The 23,222-nt window shown below is 44.2% G+C and overlaps 2 protein-coding genes and 2 long non-coding RNA genes across 6 annotated transcripts in view; 2 read left to right on the top strand and 2 right to left on the bottom strand.

Moving 5' to 3' along the window:
• SNX29 (sorting nexin 29) overlaps positions 1–23,222 on the top strand; it is a 587,367-nt gene that overhangs the window by 97,390 nt on the left and 466,755 nt on the right. The window contains exon 1 of one of the 3 annotated variants that reach the window (XM_032460771.1): positions 8,799–8,914. The exons of the other annotated variants lie outside the window; for them this stretch is intronic. Coding sequence (XP_032316662.1) covers positions 8,908–8,914 — 7 coding nt within the window. The 5' untranslated portion in view covers positions 8,799–8,907. Of the gene's footprint in view, positions 1–8,798; positions 8,915–23,222 lie in introns of those variants that run through there. 3 annotated transcript variants of the gene reach the window in all.
• LOC116657588 lies at positions 211–10,988 on the bottom strand. Its single transcript, XR_004312749.1, has 3 exons — positions 10,903–10,988; positions 1,447–1,448; positions 211–221 (listed from the first exon to the last, which is right to left on the bottom strand). It is a non-coding gene; the product is annotated as an uncharacterized LOC116657588 (long non-coding RNA).
• Positions 1,828–5,330, top strand: TNFRSF17 (TNF receptor superfamily member 17). Its single transcript, XM_014564581.2, has 3 exons — positions 1,828–2,347; positions 2,903–3,034; positions 4,812–5,330. Exons 1-3 carry the CDS (start codon positions 2,218–2,220, stop codon positions 5,096–5,098), a joined length of 549 nt encoding a protein of 182 aa, XP_014420067.1. The 5' UTR covers positions 1,828–2,217; the 3' UTR covers positions 5,099–5,330.
• Positions 6,338–8,763, bottom strand: LOC116657584. The gene is made up of 2 exons (XR_004312745.1): positions 8,256–8,763; positions 6,338–7,621 (listed from the first exon to the last, which is right to left on the bottom strand). It is a non-coding gene; the product is annotated as an uncharacterized LOC116657584 (long non-coding RNA).

Here is a 23,222-nt window from a genome sequence, read left to right as displayed (position 1 = left end):
CCCTGAGGCCTACAAGGGGTTAGAACAACCTCTCAGGCTTTAGGGCCCAGCAAGGGCTCCGGGAGAAAGGCTTCCTTCCCCTGGTGCTTTGGCTTTTAGGCCTCGCACTGTCCTGGACTCTGCCCATCCATGGTCTCTCTGACTTCTTTAATGTTTATTCTTGTTCCCTTAGCCTGTGCTCTGCATCTTTGGGAAATTTTCCTTTAACGCTGTTCTCTTCCCTCCTCCAAGCTTCCCAGCTGCTGTGGACTGAATGTTTGCGCCCCCTCCCCCCCATTCTTGTTGAAACCTAACGCCCAGCGTGATGGATGGCATTTGGAGGTGGCAGTCTTTGGGAGATGATTAGGTCATGTGTGTGGAGCTCCCATGTAGGGGATGAGGGTCTTAAAAGAGACTCCAGAGAGATCTCCTGCCCCTTCCACCATGAGAGATTATAGCGAAAACATAGCTGTCTTGCATTTCATGTTATCGTTATTTTAATATTTATTATGTACTCTTTTAAAAATATGAAAAAGGATAAAGGGTAATAAAAAATACAACAACAAAAAAATAACCCAGCAAATGCCAAGGTATCCACCGTTCAGCTTAATAAAATGAGCCCAATACAGGTGAAGCCTCTTTTGTACCTTCCCTGCCCCCAGAGATAATCACTACCTGCAGCTTGAAGTTTGTCATTTTCTTGCATTTCACTCGAGTCTTGCATTTCTGACTGGTGTCTCTGGATATTTCTGTATGGGTATGTCGACTGAAATAAATGCGCAGCCTAAAAGTTGAGAGTTATATTTTGTTTGGGGGAAGGACTCGAGCAGGATGACAGACTCTCAGATGCTCTGAGGGACTGCTCCGAAGAGGTAAAGGAGGAGCTAGGATATATAGGAGCTTTACAACAAAGACCAGGTAGTTGAAACAATAAAAGATTACTTGTTATCTAAAGAAAACCAGGCATCTCAAGTTAAAGAATTTAGTGCTTTTCTGTGTATGGGAGGAAGCAAACATTTGGGCTCATTGAATTCATTCCTTTGACAAGCACCTAGCTATCTAGGGCCAGCATCCTGTCCTTTCTTATTCTGAGTCCCCTCAGAGTGCACCACTGTGAGTGGCTGCAGAGGCCGGGCTCCAGGCTTGTCTTCACTGGGGGGTGGGGTGGGGGGGTGGCAGCCGCTGATGACTTGATAGCTTCAGCATTCTTTGTTTACTGAAATGGTTTGCAGCATTTTTCCTTCACAGGTATCTCTCAGTATGGTTAAAAGCAAACGCATGTGATTGCATTTATGTAAAAAGGAAAATGCACTACAATCTATCTATGTATCTATCTGTCCATCCACCTACAGAAATCCTTCCAGAAGGATCTATATCAGGCATTGGTCAAACAGAACACATTGGCAGGCCTGTTTGCAAATTCTATGATTCACCAAAATGTTAACAGTGATTATTTCTGGATGCTACGACTATGGATAATTTTGCTATATGCACATCTGTTTTTTGTAAATTTTCAACAATGGAATATAGATATTAATAATATATTATATTAATGTGTAATATAATATTAATATAATGTTATTATAATTATTGTAATGCCTCACACCTATCTTCCCTCCAACCCTCTTGCCAATTTAACTACCCTAGACTTCCCTATCTCTACCAGAATTCTGGAATTCTTCGGTTTAAAACCTGGGAGGCATGCTTGATACTCCTTTCCCTCTACATTCTGTCACATCCTACTACACTTTGTGGTTGTTTGAGTGAATTTCCAGCTCCGCTGTTAGACTTTTAAGTTCTCAAGGGGCACAGACCTGGTCTGATCTATCTCCCCGGGGCCTATCACACAGCACAGCTCACAAACAGGTGTTCTAGAAATGGTTGCTGAACCTTCTGCTTGATGCCTCAGGCTTGTCTACTTCTTGCAACTATCACCTGGCTGAGAAATTTCCTCTATAAATAAGCAGTTTCTCTTTCAGGTATGGTTCACCCTCAGTACGTACACTCCATCTCTTACCCCACCCAAGTCCCAAACTTAGAAACTGGAATCAAAGTCAGTATTCAAATCCTCAGCCGCAGTACAGAGTCAGCCCCCATGAGAACTCAGTCCTGGATGTGAAGTTGTTTTCTTTTTTTCCCTCGAGGCATTCTAGCTGCCGTCACTACATTTGCTGGGGAATTCCTGTTTACTTGTCCTTCCATGCTGTTCTTTCTGTGGTTTCCTTGTTTCTTTTTGTGATGAGGTTCCAGATGGCTCAGCAGTGCTTCCAAAATGAATATTTTGACAGATTGCTTGATGCTTGCCAACCGTGTCGCCTTCGATGCTCTAATACCCCTCCTCTAACATGTCAGCGTTACTGTAATACAAGTAAGTAATTCTGCTTCAGCCATTATTCGTTGGTGTGAAGTAGTCTCTCTGTATCGCATTTTTTTTAATTAAAAATTTTTTTTAAATTTATTTTTTATTTTTTGTTGGGGGAGGTAATTAGAATTTACTCACTTACTTGTTTTTTTTAGCGGAGGTACTAGGGATTGGACCCAGGACCTTGTGGATGCTAAGCAAGCTCTCTACCACTTGAGCTCTACCCTCCCCACTAGTCTCTCTATATCCACTACTTCTTTATTCAAAGAAGAAACATTATGGGGAAGGTGGTGAGATTTTCTTCTGAATTAAAAAGGGAAAGAAAAAAAGGCAATCATTTAAATACCAACAGGAACAAAGTAATTATTCAGAACTGATCTTGATTTTTTCCCAGCACTCTTAACAACATAGGCCTTTTAAAATCAACTCTCCTAATTAAGTATTATTTAGAATTTAAAAGTCAATGCTGATGAACTAGGGGAATTGGATGGTAGGTAATCTTTACTGAATGTGGATATTATGCTATCAGTTCATTATCTCTCTGACATTGTTTTAATTCAGTGAGAGGAACAAATGTGATACTCTGGACCTGTCTGGGCCTGAGCTTGATAGTTTCTCTGACAGTTTTCGTGTTGATGTTCTTGCTAAGGAAGATGAACTCCGAACCATTAAAGGACCAATTTAAAAACACAGGTTGGTTTGATGGTTGATCTTTGAAATCTGTTTCCAAGAGGTAGGCTATTGTGAATTTCAGTTCCTTTACTTTTTTCATGTTGAGTATCTCCTCCGGTAAGAGCTCTTTTGAGTGTGTTAGGCAACAGTTATTTTAAATGGACTTCTTGTAAGAAGCAAGCTTTCTTTGTTTACACCACCTTTGCCCGTGTCCTATGATGTCAGCCTTCCCCGACACTCTTCCATTGGTAATTACTCTTTTGAAGTACTGAGGCTTCCTTGGGAAGCATCCATCTCTTTGACCAAAGTTAGCACATTGATTAAATGTCATGCTATCAGAAACAACTAGCCAGGTCTGCTTCTGTGGGGAAAAGTATATTTGGCAAGATCTGTGGCCATATTTTAATATAAATATAACTGTTGTTTGCTTGGGTGAACATTTCACTGCTGAAAAATGCTAGAAAAGAATAACCAGTTGCTCCTGGATTATTTGAGCAATCATGTCAAAGATTATTATCTTTCTTAAGCAGTTGAGAACTAGTCCCAGAGATGTGAATGTTTTACTTAAGGGTTTTTTAAAATAAAAATATTTCTGCCCATAAAAAAAAATATATTTCTGCCCATTATTTTTGCCCATGATCTGATTCCCAAATACTTCACAGCCATCGCCCTATTTCTTTATGCATTTATTTTCCGTGCATAATCTGTCAAGCATCCACCTCATTTGCTTTCTAGTGTAGCTAGGAGAGGTAGATGGCTGTTCCCACCTCATTTGCTTTCTAGTGCAGCTAGGAGAGATAGATGAGTTTACTCATTTTTCTTTTTTTTTTTGCCTGGGGTTTGAGAGACAGGTGGGGAGTGACTTTACGTGTGATGTTTTGGAAGATGGAGTTACACTGTGGAAGGTTGGGGCGCGTCACAGGCACGTCACGGGGACATAATGGAGACCCCCTTCCTTATGGAATCATGAGAGATTCATTAAAAAAAAAAGTAATCTGCCACAGAATGCTGTAAGAGAAGCATCTTTACTTTGAATTCTAAAGTGTCACCCAAGGCTGATTTTGGTAAAAAGGGCCAGTACCTGAATGCATCCAAGGGCCAACTGGATAAGAAACGAATGTAATAGGGACATTGGAGGCTTTGGCAACAGAGAAGCCCATGGCCTGCTTGAAGGAGGCAGGTGCTATCAACTCCAGCTGATTGTTTCCATGTAGGGATGTGGGTTCCCAGTGGCCATATTTTGTTATCTTTAAAAAGAAGAGTCCAGTTGTTTAGATTTGAATGTAAAATCTCTTGATTTCAAAAAAGATTTTTTTAACGTTTTTTAATTTGCTTTTTCTCTTTAAATTTTATTTTTTGTTGAAATGTAGTTGATTTACAATGTTAGTTTCAGGTGTACAGCAAAGCTGTTTAGTTATACATATATGTACAAACATGTATAAATATATTTTCAGCTTCTTTTCCATTATAGCTTACTACAAGAGATTGAATATAGTTCCCTGTGCTATACGATGGGTCCTTGTTGTTTATCTATATTATATATAGTAGTGTGTACCTGGTGAAATCTCTTGATTTTTAAATGTGGGCCAACATGAAACAGACAAGCAATGACTTAAAAACAACTGTGTGCCCTAAGCCAAGTGCAGTCTTTGAACCCAGCTAGTGTAAGACCCACTCGTTTGTTTTGTAGGAAGAGATCTGTCTTGCGCTGCTTTGATTTCTGATGTGTGCAGCTAAGTCTGGCATGACCACGTGCCCTGGAAAGTTTAGGTTAATGTTTCTGTTTCTGGGCAATCAGGATTGGCTCTCCTGAACGAGGATAATGCTGACGTGGACAATAGCAGTGATGGCAGGACCGATGCGGAAACCCTTCTTTCGAGGGGCCTGGAGTACACAGTAGAAGAATGCACGTGTGAAGACTGTGCCAAGAGCAAACCAAAGGTCGATTCTGACCATTTCTTTCCACTCCCAGCCATGGAGGAAGGTGCCACCATTCTTGTCACCACGAAAACAACTGACTACTGCAGCAGCCTGCTAGCTGCCACAGGTGTCTTGGGGATGGAGAAACCAATTTCTACCATATAATTAACCGTTTCGACTGGTGTAGAGCTACTTTGAAAATCTTTTGTCCGAAGGAAAGGATGATGTATCAGATCGCTTTAGGGTGATTATCCTTATCAATTGATGATATAGCTTTTTGTCCTCTAATTCTGGAAAATCTTTATGTTAGGTATATTTTTCTGCCTTATTGCTGAGAGCTTGCTTAACTGTGGAAACTTCCTAGTTTCATGATTAAATTGAGTCACTGGAAAAAAAAGCGCTGCAATGTGTGGATGCCGTAATCACACATTTGTGTGGGTGGACTTACTTCTCTCCTACCCAGGCACATATCCATTTCAAGAGAGACTGGATTTTTCTCTTCATTGCTAAAAGAAAGTAAGGTTGTCCTTTGTACTTTCTGTGTATAGGAGAAGCCTAGGGTCAGCCGCACTAATTTAGTGTGCAGTGCATGGCTGGTTCCTGACCTTGCGAGCATCCAGCTTAGTGGAGGCATCAGGCATTATTATAATCATATAGATAAATGTGTAGTTTTCACAATGCAGGTAATAATAATGGTAAGTGGCACTTCTTTAGCCTTACTAAGGTGCCAGGGATTGTGCTTTATCTGTGCTAACTCATTTAACGCATACAACCACCACAAGGCAGGTGGACCATTATTATCTCTGTGTTACAGAGGATGACAGAAACTGAGTCAGAGCACGGTCACATAGCCAGTACATGATGGAGCCAGATTTAAACCCAGACATTCTGCTCTATTCCTATTTTTTCTCTTTGCATCAATTCAATTTTATTGCTAAGATCCCCATCTCTTTGGGCTACAGTCTTAGTTGCTATTGGGAAAGGGTTCCCTTCCTGGGGTTGTGCAAAGGTCCTGGAGTGTTATGGAAAGGTTGGTAATCTGTTTACTTTGATCATTTTTAAGATGCCCACTGGCACCACAGCACAGACCCTTGAGGTCTTGGGGCTTTGTGGCTTTTGTGTCAGGTTTGGGAGATGGGGAAACTTGGTGGGAACTTTTTACCCATTTGGGGCTCATCATGGCTCCATTCCAGGCACTTGAGAGCCACAGGAGACAATACAGTATAGTTTAAGGCACTGGCTCTTGGAGTTTGAATCCTGGCTATGTTACTACGAAGTTATAGATGTTGGTGACTGTGAGAAAGTTATTTAACCACTCTATTCCTCAGTTTCCTCATCTGTAAAGTGGCGATAATAACAGTATCTATTTATAATGTTGTTTTAATGATTAAATGAAAATACACACATATTTGCAAATATATATTAATTTTTATCCCATAGAAGTATCTGTTTCATAATAAGTATTTTGTGTTAGTTAGATTGCCATCATGATGTTTTCTAAAGGTTTGTAGGTTGTTTTTTCCTTAATTTCTTAATTTTTATTTTTTTGGGTGGAGGTAATTAGGTTTATTTATTTAACTATTTTAATGGAGGTACTAGGGATTGAACCTAGGACCTCCTGCATGCTAAGCATGTACTCTAACCACTGAGCCATGCCCTCCCCACATCATGATTTTTATTAGTCCTTTGAGGTCAAGTCTCTCTGAGGGCAGGCACGTATTCCTTTCTGTTATACGGCCTGGGACTATTGCTCCTAGCTTCTCACAGACTTTCTTCCTTCTTCCCTCATCCCCCTCAATGAGTTTAGGTTTTTCAAAAGCCAAGAAGGGCTGCTGACATTCGGCTTTTGATTCTTGGTCCTCCACTACCAGGCTAAATCTCAAGAAGGAATTAAAACATCTTAAAGGAGGTGGTTGGTGGTAGAAAATGTAAAGCACACATGCTATGATTTCAATAACTTAATCCATTTCAAGTGCCATGAAGAAAAACTACAGGGTGCTATGAGAAGGAATGACACGTATATGAAGCAGGCATGTGATGCCTCACCAAAGGTTACAGAGGCAGACAAACCTAAGATAGGCTTTTATTTTGGGGGGGGGCAGGGAGAGGGATTCAGACACACTGACTCTTTAACTAGAATAGCAAATTAACAACTGTAAAGTAAAATTTTGGACATGGGAAAAACAACCAACCACCAACCAAACAAGTAAGCATTTTCATTTTTACATACTCTCATAGTCCCTACACATGGCCGTATTTTGACAGTTTTAATCATGGTGTAAAGATCATTTCGCATGGGGCTTTTTAAACAACGTATTATCATTGGCCTTTCCTGTGTTTCCATCTTTATAATTAGCATTTTCAACTGCTGCAAGAGGTTCTTTGTGAGGTGGGCCATGAATTGCTTAGCTGTTCTTCTCTAACTAGGCTTCGGGGCTTTCCACTTTCTCTGTAGTAAAAAAATAATGCTGCAGCACATCCTTCTCCAAAGATCTCTCTACCTCTGCTGAGTCCAAAAGATAAATTCCCAGGGGCCAGAGAGACAATGTAGTAGGAAGACCAAGTAAGGGTTGTGGGTCACACAGAACTAGGCTGGAATTCTGGCTCCATTTCCCAGTGAGGCCTCAATTCAGTGTTTTCAAATGTGGATCTAGACATGAGTGGATCAATCAGTTGTCTCAGTCAGCACTGAAAAAAAGAAAAGTTGAAGAGGCTACATTACCTACAGAATTGTTTTGTTATATATCTTAAATGCATGCATTCATGTACTGGGTTGTGGTATAAAATGCATTAAAAATTTTTTTTGGTGGGGGGAGGTAATTAATTAGGTTTATTTATTTATTCTTTGAAGAGGTACTGGGGATTGAACCCAGGACCTCATGCATGCTAAGCATGCACTCTGCCACTTGAACTATACCCTCTCCCCTAAAATGTATTTTTTTACTCTGTGTTATGGGGAAACCAACTTGTGAAAATGCTCCTTTAACCTTTCTGTGTCCCCTTTCTCTTGTCTGTAAAATGGGGCAGTAACCTGGACTCCTTAAGATTATTGTGAACACGTGTTCAAACAAGATCCCTCTAGCTTAATTCCACTGCCACCATCCTAGTCCCAGGTACTAGTATCTCTTGCTGTACAATTGCAATAGCCCCCTAACCAGCTGCCCCTTCTCCATCCTGCCCCACTACAATTCATTGTCAACCCAGGAACAGGAATGGTCTTAAAACCTAATTCAGATCGTGTCACTCCTCTGCTTAAATTCCTATAGTGATTTCCCATTCCTTTAACCGCTTTACATTAAGTAGAGAAGTCCAACCCCCTTACCATGGCCTGTAAGACCCTCCATTCACCTCTTCAATCTTCTCTCTAACGTAAGATTCTCACACACCTTCTTGCTCCAGTCAACCCCTCCAGCCAGGAGGTTCCTTTTGGAGCACTCTTCCTGCGGATCTTCCCGGGCCGTTTCCCTCTTTCCATCCAGGTCTCTAAGGTCATCTCCGTAGAGAAGCCCTCCGGGATCGCCCACCTCCCCTGTCCCCACGCTTTGGCTCGTTCCTCTTTCTAAATTTCCCCTTTCCGCTACTAGCGCTCTTTGGAAGCGTCCTGTCTCATTTCTTGAGGCCGTGTTCACAGTCTGACTCCTTCACAAAGGTGTGAGCACAGGATGACAGGGAGGCCTCCCGTTCGGTCGCCGCTGCATCCTGGGACTCGCGGACCGCGACGCATCCCCGCAGGGGTCTCAGGCCTGCCCCCGCCTCCCAGCCACCTCTAAGCCGCGCAGCACTCCAACCCGGGCGCGCCGCGCGGGTGTCGGTGTTTACGTTCCGGGTCGGGGGGCTGGGCCGTGAGCTTCATTTCCGGGGCGGGGCCGCGGGCGGGCGGGGCGCGCCGTCTCCCGGCCTGTCTGGAGCGCGGCGGCGGCAGTGGCGGCGGCAGTGGCGGCGGCACGACAAGCACCGGCCCGGGGAGCAGCACCATGAGCGGTGAGTGGCGGCCTGGCCGCTGTCACCCGCCTCGGCCGCCCCGGTTCCCGCCGCTCCAGCTGCACACTCCGGCCCCTAAGTCCCTGCGTCCCGGCTTGCTGGCGGACCGCGTCCCATCGCTCCCAGTTTTCTGACCCCATATACGCCCAATTCATGGCCCCTGGACACCTGCACGTCTCTGGCATCCCAGGTCCAGGCACTCCTAGTCCCCTGACTCCTGTCCGTCAGTTACAACCAGCTCCTGGAGACCTGTCCCCCAGACTCCCAGTCCCTCCCGCTCCTCCGACACCCTTGCCCAGTTACCAGACTCCTAGTTCTCAGACCTCCGGTGTTAGGGTCCCTCCTAACTCCTGGACCCCCTGAGTCCCAGTTTCCAGTTACGGGTCCCCCTGTTCCCCAGTCATTCCCACTACCCAGGCCCCTGTCCCCAGTCACTCCAGTCCCCACACAGGCAAAGAGTGTCGTCTCAAACACCCTTAGTTTGCAGACCCCTGAACCCCGTGTCCCCCGAAAGCCTTGGTTCCTAGAGGACTTTGAGTTCTCCACCCTCTTTGTCTTCCGCGTACCTCCTATTCCCGCGTCCGCTCTCCCCCAGTGCTTTGCTGTTCCAGTTACCAGTTTCCACTTTCTCATTTTCTCTCTCTGGTCGGTCCTTCTTGTATTTTGATAATTTATTATGTTTTTTAATACTCCAGCTCCTTCCACTTTTTTTTCTAGCTCATTTGAGGTTTCCCCTGCCCTGTCCTGCAGCCCTTCCCCTCTTGTCCCATGCTGAGCCCATCTGGGGACCCCTGCTCTTCCCAGTCCAACTCTCTCCATCCCACCAGCGAGGGGGGTGATTTTGGTGGGAGGCTGGGAGGTGTGTGTGGACAACTTGTCTTCAGTGTTTCTCAAGTTTAGTCCCTAGACTAGGATGTGTATTCTCAGTCCTTTCCACTGAAGAGATCTGTTGGTGTTTTGGTGCTAAGTCATTCCTGCGTGTTGGATGTGGAGATGGGAGTGACTCAGGGAAGCCTCACAGCTGCCCTGACTGGGATCTGGATTTACTTAGGAGGACCCGCCTACCCTCATTCTGCCAGTTTTTCCCTCGCTGTGGAATCGCCTCTAAAGAATCCCTGCAACCAGTCCTACTGGCCCTGGCCTTGCACTCAGGCATTTCTGGAGGTCAAGGCCGGGCAAGGTGGAGGCCATATGTCTCTCTTCATCTTCAACTTTTTTGTTTTAATTGAAGTGTAGTTGATTTATAGTATTGTGTTAGTTTCTGGTGTACAGCAAAGTGATTCAGTCATATATATGTATACATATTCTTTTTCATATTTTTTTTAAATTACAGGTTACTACAAGATATTGAATATAGTTCTCTGTGTTATACCGTAGGACCTTGTTGTTTATCATCTTTAACTTTTCTCTATGGATCTTTCCCCATAAGTTATGCGTCTTTAGTTTTGCTCTTCAGTGAGCAAGATTTGTGAAATTGATGGCCCTAATGAGGGAGCTGGGGAGGGGAGTTTTCCCGGGAGATAGTCCAGCTTCTGTTTGTCAAATGAATGATTTTTGGCTTACTTAGAGCTTCTGGTCCTTGAACATTAGTGATACTACAGCAAAGTTGTGGTGAGCTCGTTTCCCCTCAGGAGGTAATGTAGCCTGGACTCAGTGCAGACCCTGGAGGCAGACAGCTTGGGTTCAAATCCCGGCTCTGCCACATAAAGCTGTGTGATTTAGAGCAGGTTACTCGACCATTCTGGAAGTCTCAGCAGAAATGGGCTAAATAATAGTACCTGTCTCCCAGGCTTGTTGCAATGATTAAATTTAATTACTCGGATAAAGTACTGTGCCTCTCACACGGTATGTGGTCAGGAGCTTGGAGCTGCTGCTGTTGTTTCTGTAAGGACCCCTGTGGGGTTCAGGTGGGGTTGTTTTCTGCCCCAGCTCCAGGATAAGGGCTGGGGGCTAAGCACGCCCTGAAAATCTTTTCCTTTTGATGTGACTGAGGAGTCTCTGCCTCAGGCTCACAGTTCTGGACCCTTCTTTCTTCTACCCTCAATGGCAGAAGCAAGTGAAATTGACAAGCCAAGGGAACCTGACCAATGTATCCTTCAAGGAGCAACTTAATATCAAAACTAAGGAAGTTTTAAAATTTAATTTAAAAAAATCATTAGGTCTAAGGTGAAATTACAAAAGGAACCGAACAAATGGCTTTTTTAGGAAAAAGCAGTAAGGATGAAAATCTTCTTTTGGAAAGAGTGATTGAGGTAGAAAACGTGGTTGCTGAGGATGGAAGGGGAAGTCCAAGATATTTTCAATCGTTCCATGAGGATACAGTTGAAATGGGGTTTTCCACCTGTGGGATTAATAATTGGCACAGAAAAAAATGTGGCATGGAAATATTTCCTTTCTTTCTTTCTTTCTCTCTTTCTCTCTTTCTTCCTTCCTTTCTTTCTTCTTTCTTTCTTTTCTTTCTTTCTTTCTTTCTTTCTTTCTTTCTTTCTTTCTTCCTTCCTTCCTTCCTTCCTTCCTTTCTTTTTTTCTTTCTTTCTTTCTTTCTTTCTTTCTTTCTTTCTTTCTTTCTTTCTTTCTTTCTTTCTTTCTTTCTTTCTTTCTTTCTTTTTTTAATAGAAAATTTCAAGCAAAAAAAAAAAATAGAACAATCTAAGGAATAATTACCAACTCATGACCAGTTCACCCATGTACCTGGCTCCTTCCTACATCTCTCCTCAGTTTATTCTGAGGCAAATCCCAGACACTTGTTTCATCTGTAAATTTTTTAACGTTTCCCTAAAATATAAGGACTCCTTTTTTAAAGACATAGCTCAGTCTATTATCATATCTTATAAGAAATTACCAATAATTCATTAACATCAGATAGTCAATGTTCATATTTCCATGATTGCCTTGTAATTTTGTTTTATAGTGTATTTTTTAAACCAAAGGTCTATATAAGGTATAAACAATGCAGGTTGGTTTGTCTTTTAATTTTTTTAGGTCTCTCTTTTTTAAAGTTTAATTGTTATTTTTTTAATGTTTAATGTATTCACAGAATTGTGCAAACATCACCATAATAAATTTTAAAACATTTTCATTACTCCAAAAAGAAACCTCATACCCATTAGCAGCTGTTCTTCATTTTCTGTCCTCTCAGCCGGGCAACCATCAATCTACTTTCTCTCTCTTATGAATTTGCCTATTCTGGATATTTCATATAAATCAAATCATACAGTATGTGGCCTTTTGTGTCTGACTTTCTTCACTAAGTATCATGTTTTAGGGTTCATCATATTGTAGCATGTACCTACTTCATTCCTTTTTGTGACTGAATAATATTCCATTGTATGGATGTTCCACATTTTGTTTATCCACTCATCAGTTGCTAGACACTTGACTTGTTTCCACCTTTTTGGCTATTATGAGTTATGCTACTGTGAACACTCACGTGCAAGTTTTTGCATGGACATATGTTTTTATTTCTCTTGGGTAGAATTTATTTCTCAGAGTAGAATTGCTGGGTGCATTTGAGGAACTGTCAAGATTGTTTTCCAGAGCAGCTGCACCATTTTTCATTCCCAACAGCACTGTATGAGGTTCTGGTTTCGCCATGTCCTCACCAATAGCCTCTTTGATAATAGCCCTTCTAGTGACTGTGAAGTGGTGTCTCTTTGTGGTTTTGATTTGCATCTCCCTAATAAGTAATGATATTGAGCATCTTTTCATGTGCTTATTGGCCACTTTAGAGAAATGTCTGTTCAGGTTCTTTGTCTTTTTTTTTTTCTTTTTCCCTAATTGGGTTGTTTTTATTGTTGAGCCGTAAGAATTTTATGTAATTTCTGAGTACAAGTCCCTTATTAGATATATTTGCAAAAAATATTCTCCCATTCTGTGGGTTGTTTTTTTGCTTTCTTGATGATATCCTTTGAAGCACAGTCTTTTTTTAAACTGTAGGTTCCCCTTTCATCTCTCTCTCCTTTTTTTTTTTTTTTTTTGCCCCCTTGCAGCTTTTGTTGAAGGAAACAGTTTATCCTGTAAGGTTTCTTTGTGGGATTTTGCTGATTGCTTCCTTTTGGTGTAGTTTGACATGTTTCTCAGTCTCTTGCATAGCCTATAAATTGGCAATTAGAGCCTGCTATGTTTTGTAGCTGAAAATGTTTGAGTCATGTCAGATGGGTACAAGGCCGAATACATTAAGTGAAAATAACCAGGAAGTGGAATGGTTAGGTAATGCATACACAAGATAAATGAGCATCATGAGGCCAAAAACAACTTAGATGACCATTAATAGGGAGTAGACAAAATATATGTGGTATGGTCACATGATGGAAATCCTCAAAGATGTTAAAAGGAATGAATTAGAATTACGTACATCACTGTGGCTATACCTCAACATTAATGTTCTCTAAAAAAAAAAAAAAAAGCAGGGTGCAGAATTATACCTTGATGCACATTAAAACGTGCACATGAAACAATGTTTATGGATTCATATATGTATGTAGAAGTAAATTGTTGCCAGGAAGATGGATACTTGCCAAATGTGGGTGGTTGTCTTAGGGTGATAGTGGTCATGATTTATTTGTTTCTCTTTAAAGAATCCGATAGTTAGGAATGCTTAATTATCAACCTCTGCTAGCTAAGGAGCTCTGATTTTCAGATAATGCTTTTGCTCTTACTGGGAAAGTAGAACTTGTAGGGTCAGAAAGCCGTTATGATTCTCAAGCATTATCTTTTGGAAGACTTTATATTTGAAGGTCCTTGATGCTCCTTTCCATCAGTTAATTATTCTGTCACAAATCCTTCTTAAGTTAGAAAGACACTGAAATCCTCATTTCAAGGGCTGGCTAAAGTCAGACCCAGAGATGTGAAATAATTAGTGAAACAAAAGCTCTAAGGGCTGAAAACACCAGAGTTTGGGGCTTAGTGGATAATTTACTGCTGCTGTTTCTTGTCCTATGTTTAGGTACATTTTAGCAGCTATTTCTTACTTTATGGAATGTTGAAGGTCATGGTTTTCTCTTTGGCATTGCTGGGTCATCGCCAGCAGTGGTTTGTATTTGGAATGAAGAATCAGCTGAAATGAGTGAATGGAAAAAAAAGAATGTCTGGTTTTCATTTAAAGCAGAAAAAGTGATGCTATGACCCCCCTCCCCCCAACTATGAAGGCACTGGGTTGATCTTTTATGGCAGATGGTAAGAAGTAAGTGTTCCACTGTCAGCAGACATTTAATCACCTTCTTTGCGAGCAAGTGGCCATGGACTCAACCCCACCGATCTCCACTCTCACACTCCCTTGTTGCATAGCTGTGCCTGGGTAACCAACAGGAAGTCAAGTGCTTAGAGGCCTTAAATTTGGAACTAAAATCCAAGATTTTATGGACTTCTCTAAATTCTGGCAATGTGAACATAATCCCAGATAAAGCACTTTGCATCCTGCCACCGTCTTGACTTTGCATAGGCCCTGCTTTCTCAACAGGGTCATGTCACCCCCATGGGGGCGAAGCATCCACTCTTATGTATAAAGCACAGTGTGCATGATGTTCAGTATATCTGTGGTATTAAAATTTCATGGACGGGGTGATTAAGAAAAAAGTGTCTAAGAAGGATCCTAAGAGGGAATGAAAAAAGATTGAGAAACACTGACATAGGCTGAAGTAATCCTATCACTATCATATAAATTTGACTTTTACCCTTAACATTTCTGGGTACAACTTTATGATACGGCTACATGGTCTTCATCCTGATCATTTTTGTGGACTTAATAACCTATCAGTAATCCATCATTTTACATGGTGCATGATTTTTAAATTATTGACTTTGCCTGTGGAAATTTATCCCCCTCCCTTTTTTCCTTTTGTTCCTATTATAAGTAGTAGTGCAGCGAACATTTTTGTTCAGGGTAGTTTTCCTTCCTTTCGGTTGTGTCTTTAGGGTGATTTCCCTGAAGCAGCATTAACATGAAAGTGTCGACTGTTCTTGATGGCTCTTTGTGCCAAAGCTGCTGCACTAGTTTAAAATGCTTCCTGGTAAGAGTGAGGCACCAGTGGCCGCGGAGCCTGGCCAGAGAGTCAGGGTTCAACATCCACAGTCGTTTGTTGGGTGACAGTTTGGGGCATCTTCTGTCACTTAGCAAAGGGCTGTACCGCTGGTGTTGGTTGGAGTGAATTGAATGAACGTACCAGAAAATGTTTTGTCAGAGTGATGGGTATGTTAACCAGGACCCTTTTCAACTGCATGTGGCAGAAGCTGATTTCAGCACAGCGGGAGTTGAAAGCATCTTGTGATGGGAAAGTCTAGGGATAGAGCTGGCTTCAGGCTCAGCTGGTGCTCGGAAAGTCATCGGGATGAGCTTTCTGTCCAGCTCACAAGTCTGCTTTCCCCTCTGTTGGCTTCACCTCAGGCAGCCTCTCCTCCATGGAGGCAGGAGGGCTCCCAGCAGCTCCTGGGTCACGTCCTACAGTGTAGCAGTACTCAGGCAGAGCAGGCTTCTTTCCCAGTTGCTCCAGCAGAAGTCCTGGGGCTGACTCCCAGCAGACTGGCTGGCCATGTGGCTGTTCTGGAACCCCTTACCAGCCCAGATCGAATGCCCAGCCCAGAGCCCAAGGGTGGTGTCTGTCCTACATGTCTGGAGGGAGGATGAACTGAAGGGGGAGGATTGTTGTAATTTGGAGTGGGGTGGTCAGGGAAGGCCTTGCAGGGAAGGTGATGTCTGAGCAGAGACCTGAGGGAGGGGAGAGGGACTCCTGAGCATCTGGATGGATGCCTTTTGCTGAGGTGGGAAAGAATGCGGGAGGGTTAGCTTTGGAGGCGAGGCATAGCAGTTTGAAGCCTTGGGGGGGGTGGTGGTGGTGGTGAGGACCCTTCCCCAGCCCTGACTTCTACCTGCCTATCCAGGAGCCCTCAGAGGCCTGGCCATAGTGCGTCCTCTGTCCATCCGACAGCCCCCTGCTGGGCATGGGCTCCCCGGCTTCCTGGGCTGGGACACCTGGCCCACTGACGTCTTGTTTCTCCTTGCTTGCAGCTGCATATTTTGGAAATCTGCTCTTTCCTCCTCCACCTTTAAAAAAAAGAAAGAAAAAAGCAAAACCCCAAAATGACATTGAAGACTATTGTGGAAACAGAATAATACCTATAAATATACCTTTCTAGCACATTAAATATTTAGGTTTTTAGGTATGCCACTTCAGTCTTTGTTCACAACGTACACATTTTTCATAATTGTACTGAGTCTACATTTGAATTAGTGTTTCTGCTTATTATAGCATTTATGCATGTTCCTTCTCTTCACAATTATTTAAAAATGCTGCATAACATTCCACTAAATTGATGTGCTGTAGTTATTTAACCTTTTTCCCTTTGTAGGAGGAGAAAGTCAATTTCATTTATGATGTTCTAGGATGGAACTGGCAAGCATTTTCTGTAAAGGGCCAGATAGTAAATATTTTCCGCTTTGTAGGCCATCTGGTCTCCGTCCCAGCTACTCATCCCTGTTGCTGTAGAAAAGCAGCGCAGGCAGTGAGTAAATGGAGGACTGTGGCTGTGTTCCAATAAAACTTTATTTAGAAGAACTTCAGCAGCTGGATTTGGTTTGGGGGCTGTGGTTTGCCCACCCATCTTCTAGAACACTGCAGGGAAAAGTCTGCACCCCCGATACTGTTTAGGTCGGGCTTAGGCTGCAGTGGAAACCACTTTGGGCTCAGGCAGTGCTAGATTTAACTCTTTTTTTTTTTTTTTTTTTGAAGAACTTGGGCAAGTTGTTGAGTTTCTCTGACTAAAAAGATGGAATGAAAGTGAATGATGATCGTATAGTACCTTACTCAGTCCCTGGAAGGCAGAGGGGGCGGGTGTAGTTACTTCTTAGTGTTCTCATTTCTCCTGTTCCTTCTTGACTTAGTTTCCTAGAGGTCAGGAAAATGCTTTGATGTCCCTGCTACTTTTTGTGTTCCCTGCTACACTGCTTTTCAGGACTCTGCCCTGTCTCCCTGGAGCCTTACCAGCAACAGGGAATTTCATTTTAAATGTTTCTTGGTGAATTTAGTACTTATTCAGTGGTAACATGCGGTGGTTAATTTGGTAGGTTTATAATTTGCATTTCTTCAGCCATGAGGGAAGATACAGTTTCTCCCCAGAGTGTTTGCACGCTGCACTTTTTCTGGTTTTCTTTTACAGCAAGGGTTGGTAGACTAGGCTGGACCCCTGTTTTGTCAATAAAGCTTTATTGGAACTGAGCCACACACATTCTTGCTCTTGTCCATGGCTGCTTTTACACTCTGATGGCAGAGTTGAGTGGCTGTGACAGGGACCGCATGGCTTGAAAAGCCTAAAACATTTTCCATTTTGCTCGTTAGAGAAAATGTGTGCTGACCCCTGCTCTAGGGTGGATTCTTTGCCCCATTATGAGTCTGCTGTTGACCCAGTCTTTGTTTTTAGGCTTCACATGGTCACTTGAGTGGCCCAAGGCCATCTGCCTCCAAGCAGAACCTGCCTCTTTCCATTGTGTGGTGGCAGACACTCTGTCCTTTTGTCCTCATCCAGCTGTGCCACTTCATCCTGCAATGCTGGGAACCAGCGCCCTGACTTTGGGGACGAACGATTGTCTGTCTTATGTGTTCCTGTGCGAATGCAGACAAAACCAGCGCTTCCCTCAGTGCACTGCGCGCACGGGGCCCTGCTTCTGGGTCCTGGTCTGTTCTGGTCCTCTCTGGGGGGCCACAGAACTGACCTCTAAAGTCTTGATTCAGCAATTGTTCCTTCTGAGAGGAGGGCCACGTTAAAGCTTGTTTCTATCCCTGGGAAGGCTCACCACTCAGGCTGGGTGCGGGGAGTAGGCTCAGGGTCCCCCATAATCCCTTCTGCAGTAGAGATTATACCAGAGGTTAAAGGCTGGAAGGCAGGGGAGCACAGTTCAGAGAACAGTTTATTGGGCCCACGGCAGGAAGCTTTCTCAGAGAAAGTGACCATGAGCCCGCCATTTAGAGATTGGTTTTCTTTTGGTGGCCCTTTGCACAGGGAGCCCTTTTTCTGCATTGAAGGTTACCTGTCCAAGAGGCTACCTAGTTTTGTGGAAGTCTGAAGGCCTGGGCTCTGGGGTAAAATGTTAGGTCTCTCCCCTCTGAGCTGTTTCTTCAACAAGTGATCAATGTCTCCAAGCCTCAGTTCCTTTATCTGTTACAGTGGGGCTGCCAGCACCTGCCTTACCTGTGGATGTAAAGGTTTAATGTGTTTCTCAGGATGGAAAATTGGTAACAGATTTGGCCTCCAGGCATGTTATGTTTGGTTCATGCAGAGTTGGCTGAAACACTACTCTAAAAAGAGTATAATTAAGTGCCAACTAATTGATATAAAGTTCTGAATTCACAGCTTCTCTCGACAGACCAGGAGGTGGGGCAACCCTGCGCTGGTGTTGCTGTGTGATTCCATCAGCTGGGGCTGAGTAGCAGCTGCCACCTCTAAAGGAGCATCTGCCTCAGTTCACGCAGCCTGCACCCCACCCTCTCTTCTGCCTTCCCTGCCCACTTCACTCATTTACATTCTCCACCTGACCCTGTAGGCATTGGAGGGGTCTGATTTGGCCTTGAATATGCCTTGGATCTGTAGTGGGCTGCCCTTTCTGCCCCCTCCTCCTCCATGTCTGCTTTCTTCCCATCTCTTTATTGGAATGGTGGTGGATTTCACAGGGGGAGGGGGGAGGGGGGTGGCAATCAAACAACAAAAACAGCAGTACAGCAGTACCAAATTCACCACTGGACCGAGAGCACCAGGCATCCCAGATGTCTGCAGATGTGGCTGAGTATGAATTCTACTAGTGACCACAAGTTGATGTCCTGTCCCTTGTGAAGCTCTGACGTGGAGTGCTGGCTACAGCGTGAGGGCAGATGGGAATGTGATGTTGATGTGGGCCTGGTCTGCAGCCTGCTGGGGACCCCTAACATGTAACCATCTTACCGCTTACTGGGTGGCAATAAAGTCCGGAAACATAGACACTATAGTTTTAATTTTTAAAAACCTCCTCTGATTAATTCCCCTAGTGCTTTGGTTGGCAAACCATGGCCAGTGGGGTAAGTCCAGCCCAGGCCTGTTTTTGTAAACATCTACCCTCATTCAGTAGTTTATTAATGCATTGTCTATGGCTGCTTTTGAGACATACGAATGGAGTTGCGTAGTTGTGACCAAAGCCTAAAATATTTACCACCTAATACTTTACAGGAAAAGTTTACTGACCCCTGTTCTAGGGGATATTAAAGGCACAGGTTTGTTCAGTGAAAATCAGAAACACGGATCACCTGAGACAGCGCCCCACATGCTTACGGGGCTCCATAGAAATGCCATGTTAATTGCAGCTTTGCAGGGTGCACTGAACAAATCACATAGTATCACTGAATGTATCATGTGTTTGTTATATGAGAAAGTCATTTGTTGTGTATTCATCTGTGCTTCCAGATGTTATGGCCTCTGTGTAGATAATTTGGTTCAAGAGGAGATGGGAGCAAAGGGGCTTTTGGCCAGAGCTGGGAACAGCTGTCGTGGAAGGGGTGGCCTGGCCACTCTCGTGGAGGAAAGCTGTGCTGGACAGGGCAGCAGAGAAACGGGGTTGTGACTGGAACGGTGTGGAGGGGCAAGGCATGGTTTTTATTAAACTGGAGGGAGGTGTTATGACATCCCCACGTGCTGTAGGAATTGCGTAGATGAGAAGAAAAAATTGACGGTGTGGGGAAAAGAGGGACTTGCTGGAATGTGTCCTTGAGCAGGTGAGAGGAGATGGGGTTCAGAGCACAAGTGGGAGTTGAACTTAACTCTCTGTGAAATGGGATAATCAAACTTATTTATGTTAGGGCAGAATTTCCCTATTGTGGCACCACCGACATTTGGGCTGGATTCTTCTGCATTGTGGGGAGGCTGTCCTGTGTGCTGTGGGGTGTTTAGCAGCATCCCTGGTCTCTACCCACTAGATGCCAGTAGCAGCCCCCGAGTTGTGCCAAAAATGTCTTCAGACGTTGCCAAATGTGCTGCAGGGAGAGGGGAGGTGAAATCCTGGTTGAGAATCACTTATCTACACCATTTCTTTGTAGGGTCTTCTGTAAGTAAACCTCTTTGAGCTCTCCGTATTTGAGTTTGTCTGTTGTTTCCTGTTAGGACCCTGATTGATGCAGGAGTTAAGGAGTTACCAGCATCACACAGACACTCCCCTCAGTATAATCAGAAATGTGAAAGAGAAGTGAGTTTGGCTTTCCTACCGTGTGACTCAGCATGGTGCTGGATGCTCGCTGGAGCCTGTCCTGCCCTTCGGGGGCTCCTGCTGTAGTCGCTCCTTTGGCTAGGGATGTGCTCTGGGTCTCTGTCCACCTGTTGCAATCCTTCTCATAAAACATATTTTTTTACTGAGGTGAAAGTCATATAACATAAAACCATTTATGCATTTAATACAATTAAAACAATTAACAGTGGTTAAATTGGAAATTTAACAATCACGGAAATAACCATTTTAAAGTGAGCGATTCAGTGGTGATTTAGGACATTTGTAATGTTGTGCGGCCATCGCCTCAATCTAGTCCCGAAACACTTTCATCACCCTCAAAGGACACCCGTTCCCACTAAGCAGTCGCATTCTGTCTGTATGGATTTACCTGTTCTAGTCCTTTCCATTTTTCAAGCACAGCTCGAGGTCCCGCTTTTTCAGTAAGAATGGTAGAGTGATGTGGTGGAAGGAGTCAGGCAGACCAGGGTCTCAGCCCTGCTTTGTGCCTGACCTTGGGCAGAATTCCTGGGCTGCAGTGGGCACCATCTTTTCCTCTTCTCCCTTACACCTGCTTAGTGCATGACAAGGGTTGGCCGTAGACCAGAGAAATGCCTTTACCTCTGCCGCTGTATAGAGAGGCAGGGAAGTACTGTTGCTTAAGTCATGATTACCTTGATCTCTTGGGTTGTGGCCAGGATCCTAGCAGGAATATACGAAGAGTGCCTTGGGGCATCTTGCTAATTTCCACCGCCCCTAGATGCCCGAGATGCTTTTTCACCCTTATGCCCACCCAGAGCAGCTAACACGGAGGCCTGGATTGGGTTGCTTTGCCTGCGCTCTGGAGAGTAGCCAGTTGAAAGCACTTCTTAGAGCCAGAGATTTTAGGCCTCTGAGGTATAGGATTGACCACAACAACAATAATAATAGTGCGCATGTATAAAGTGCTTGGTATAAACCAGGTAGTGTTATAGGTGCACAATATACATTCACTTATTTAATATGTAGCAGGTGCAGAGAGGTGAAGTAACTTGCCCATGGTCACACAGCTGGTGTGTCCTACTCTTAATCCCTGCTCAGTCTCCCCAGGATGTCACTGAAGGCTGGAGGTTTGTGGTAAAAATTAAAGTAGGATCTTACGGATTCTACACATTAAAGACAGACGACAGGGATACACCTGAACCAGGTGACTGATTTTCAGACACACGTGTGATTTCTGAGTTAGAGCCTCAGGGGGTCACTGCATTTCTCTGCCGGGCTTGTGGACCTGGGTGGGGGTATTCCCTGGGGTGCTTTTGCATTTTCTATTTTCGTTTTGATGGTGATCTAACAAGAAATTTAAAAGCAGCCTCTTCTGTGAATCACTTTGCTGTCTACCTGAAACTAACACAATGTTGTAAATTAACTATACTTCAATTAAAAAAAGAAAGAAAAGGAAGCCCATTCTGGCTTCTCTGGTTGGTAGTGCTGACTGAGGGTGACCTTTGGAGAGGGAAGGAAGCTCAAAGACTGGGGTTTCACAGAGAAATCATTCCCGAACCAGCAATGGGGCAGGTTTGTTCCAGGGGTTGAGAGTGAGCAAGATTTGGCAGGTGAACGAGCCAGGAGCCACGGGACGTGAAATTGAACCTCTCCTTGAGCACTTCCTGTAGTCCCATAGCATCGAGTGGGAGGTCTTTTCCTCTTGGCTTCAGTGCCCTGTTGAATGGAGCCACCTTTCCTTCTTTGTTGAGGATTAGGTACCAGGCACTTCATGGCTTAGCCCACAGTTGAGGCTCATGTAGCTAGGCGCCGGCTCCTCGCTCCTCTCAGTTGTAGCGGTTGAGACTGGAGGAGTCTTCTTGGCCCTGGGAGCAGTGGTCTTCCTTGTCCCCGGGAGAAGGTAAGAAAGAGACCTGGAGCACTGATTGCTCTGCTGCCTGTCTCCTCAGAGGCCCCTTGTGTGCGGGCTGCAGAGCTAGGAGGATCTGATCTCATGCAGAAGCCAGTTCCCAGAGATGGGAAGTGACTGTCCCTGTCACATGGCCAGCCAGCAGCCTGGCTGGGATGAGACCTTATGATGCCTTGTGACTTCCCACTAACGCTCCTTCCACTGTTCCTCATGGCCATGGGCCTCCTGGGCACCTCTTGCTGTCAACATATGCTCCCTCCACCCTACGATACCCCTTTCTCTGAATCCCTGTCCAGGGCTAGGATGGCCACAGGTGTCCCTTCTGGGGTCAGGATTGCCTCACTCAAGTGCACTTCCTGTCAGCAGAGAGATGACAGTCAGGGTGGGCGTGCGGTGGGCCGAGACCTGCACAACCTCAGGCTGTCTCTACAGAGAGCAGACTTTTCCTCCCACCATGAGGAGAGGCTTTGCAAGATGAGGCAGAGTAGGCTGCTGACATCTCTTCTAGAAAAAGCAGTGGCGAGAGTTCCACAGGAGAGATCTAGGACTGTCGTGCGTATCCTTAAGGGTCGGTGCTAAATCCTTGCTGTTCAAGTCAGGACCCAGCAGCATCAGCATCACCTTGGAGAGATACAGACTCCCAGGCCCCACCCAGCCCTTCTGAGTTAGAACCTGCCTTTTACCCAGACCCCAGGAGATTTGTGCGCACGGGAAAGCTTGAGAATCACCGTGCTAACAGTTATCAGGCAATAGAGGTTCTTATTTTCTTTGTACACTTCCCCCTGATTTGTTATTATTGATTTTTTTCACATGAATTACTCTTTTTATTGTGGTAAAATACACATAACATAAAATTTGCCATCTTAACCATTTTTTAAATGCACAGTTTGGTGGTATTAAATACCTTCACATTGCAGTGCAGCCATCACCGCCATCCATCCCCATAACTCTTTGCGTCTTGTAAAACTGCAGAGGTATAGCTATTAAACCATAACCCCTCATTCTCTCCCCTCCCTTGCCCTTGACAACCACCATTATACTTTCTTTCTCTGTGATTTTGACGACTCTAAGTACTTCATATAAATGGAATCATATGGTATTTCTCTCTATGTGTGTGGCTTATTTCACTTAGTATAATGCCCTCAAGGCTCATCTTTGTTGTAGTGTATTGCAGCATTTCCTTCCTTTTTAAGGGTGAATCA

This window comes from Camelus ferus, chromosome 18 (assembly GCF_009834535.1).
Source record: "Camelus ferus isolate YT-003-E chromosome 18, BCGSAC_Cfer_1.0, whole genome shotgun sequence".
Classification (NCBI taxonomy): domain Eukaryota; kingdom Metazoa; phylum Chordata; class Mammalia; order Artiodactyla; family Camelidae; genus Camelus; species Camelus ferus.
The sequence above is the reverse complement of the archived record's forward strand: the minus strand, read 5'-3'. Positions and strand labels throughout refer to the sequence as shown.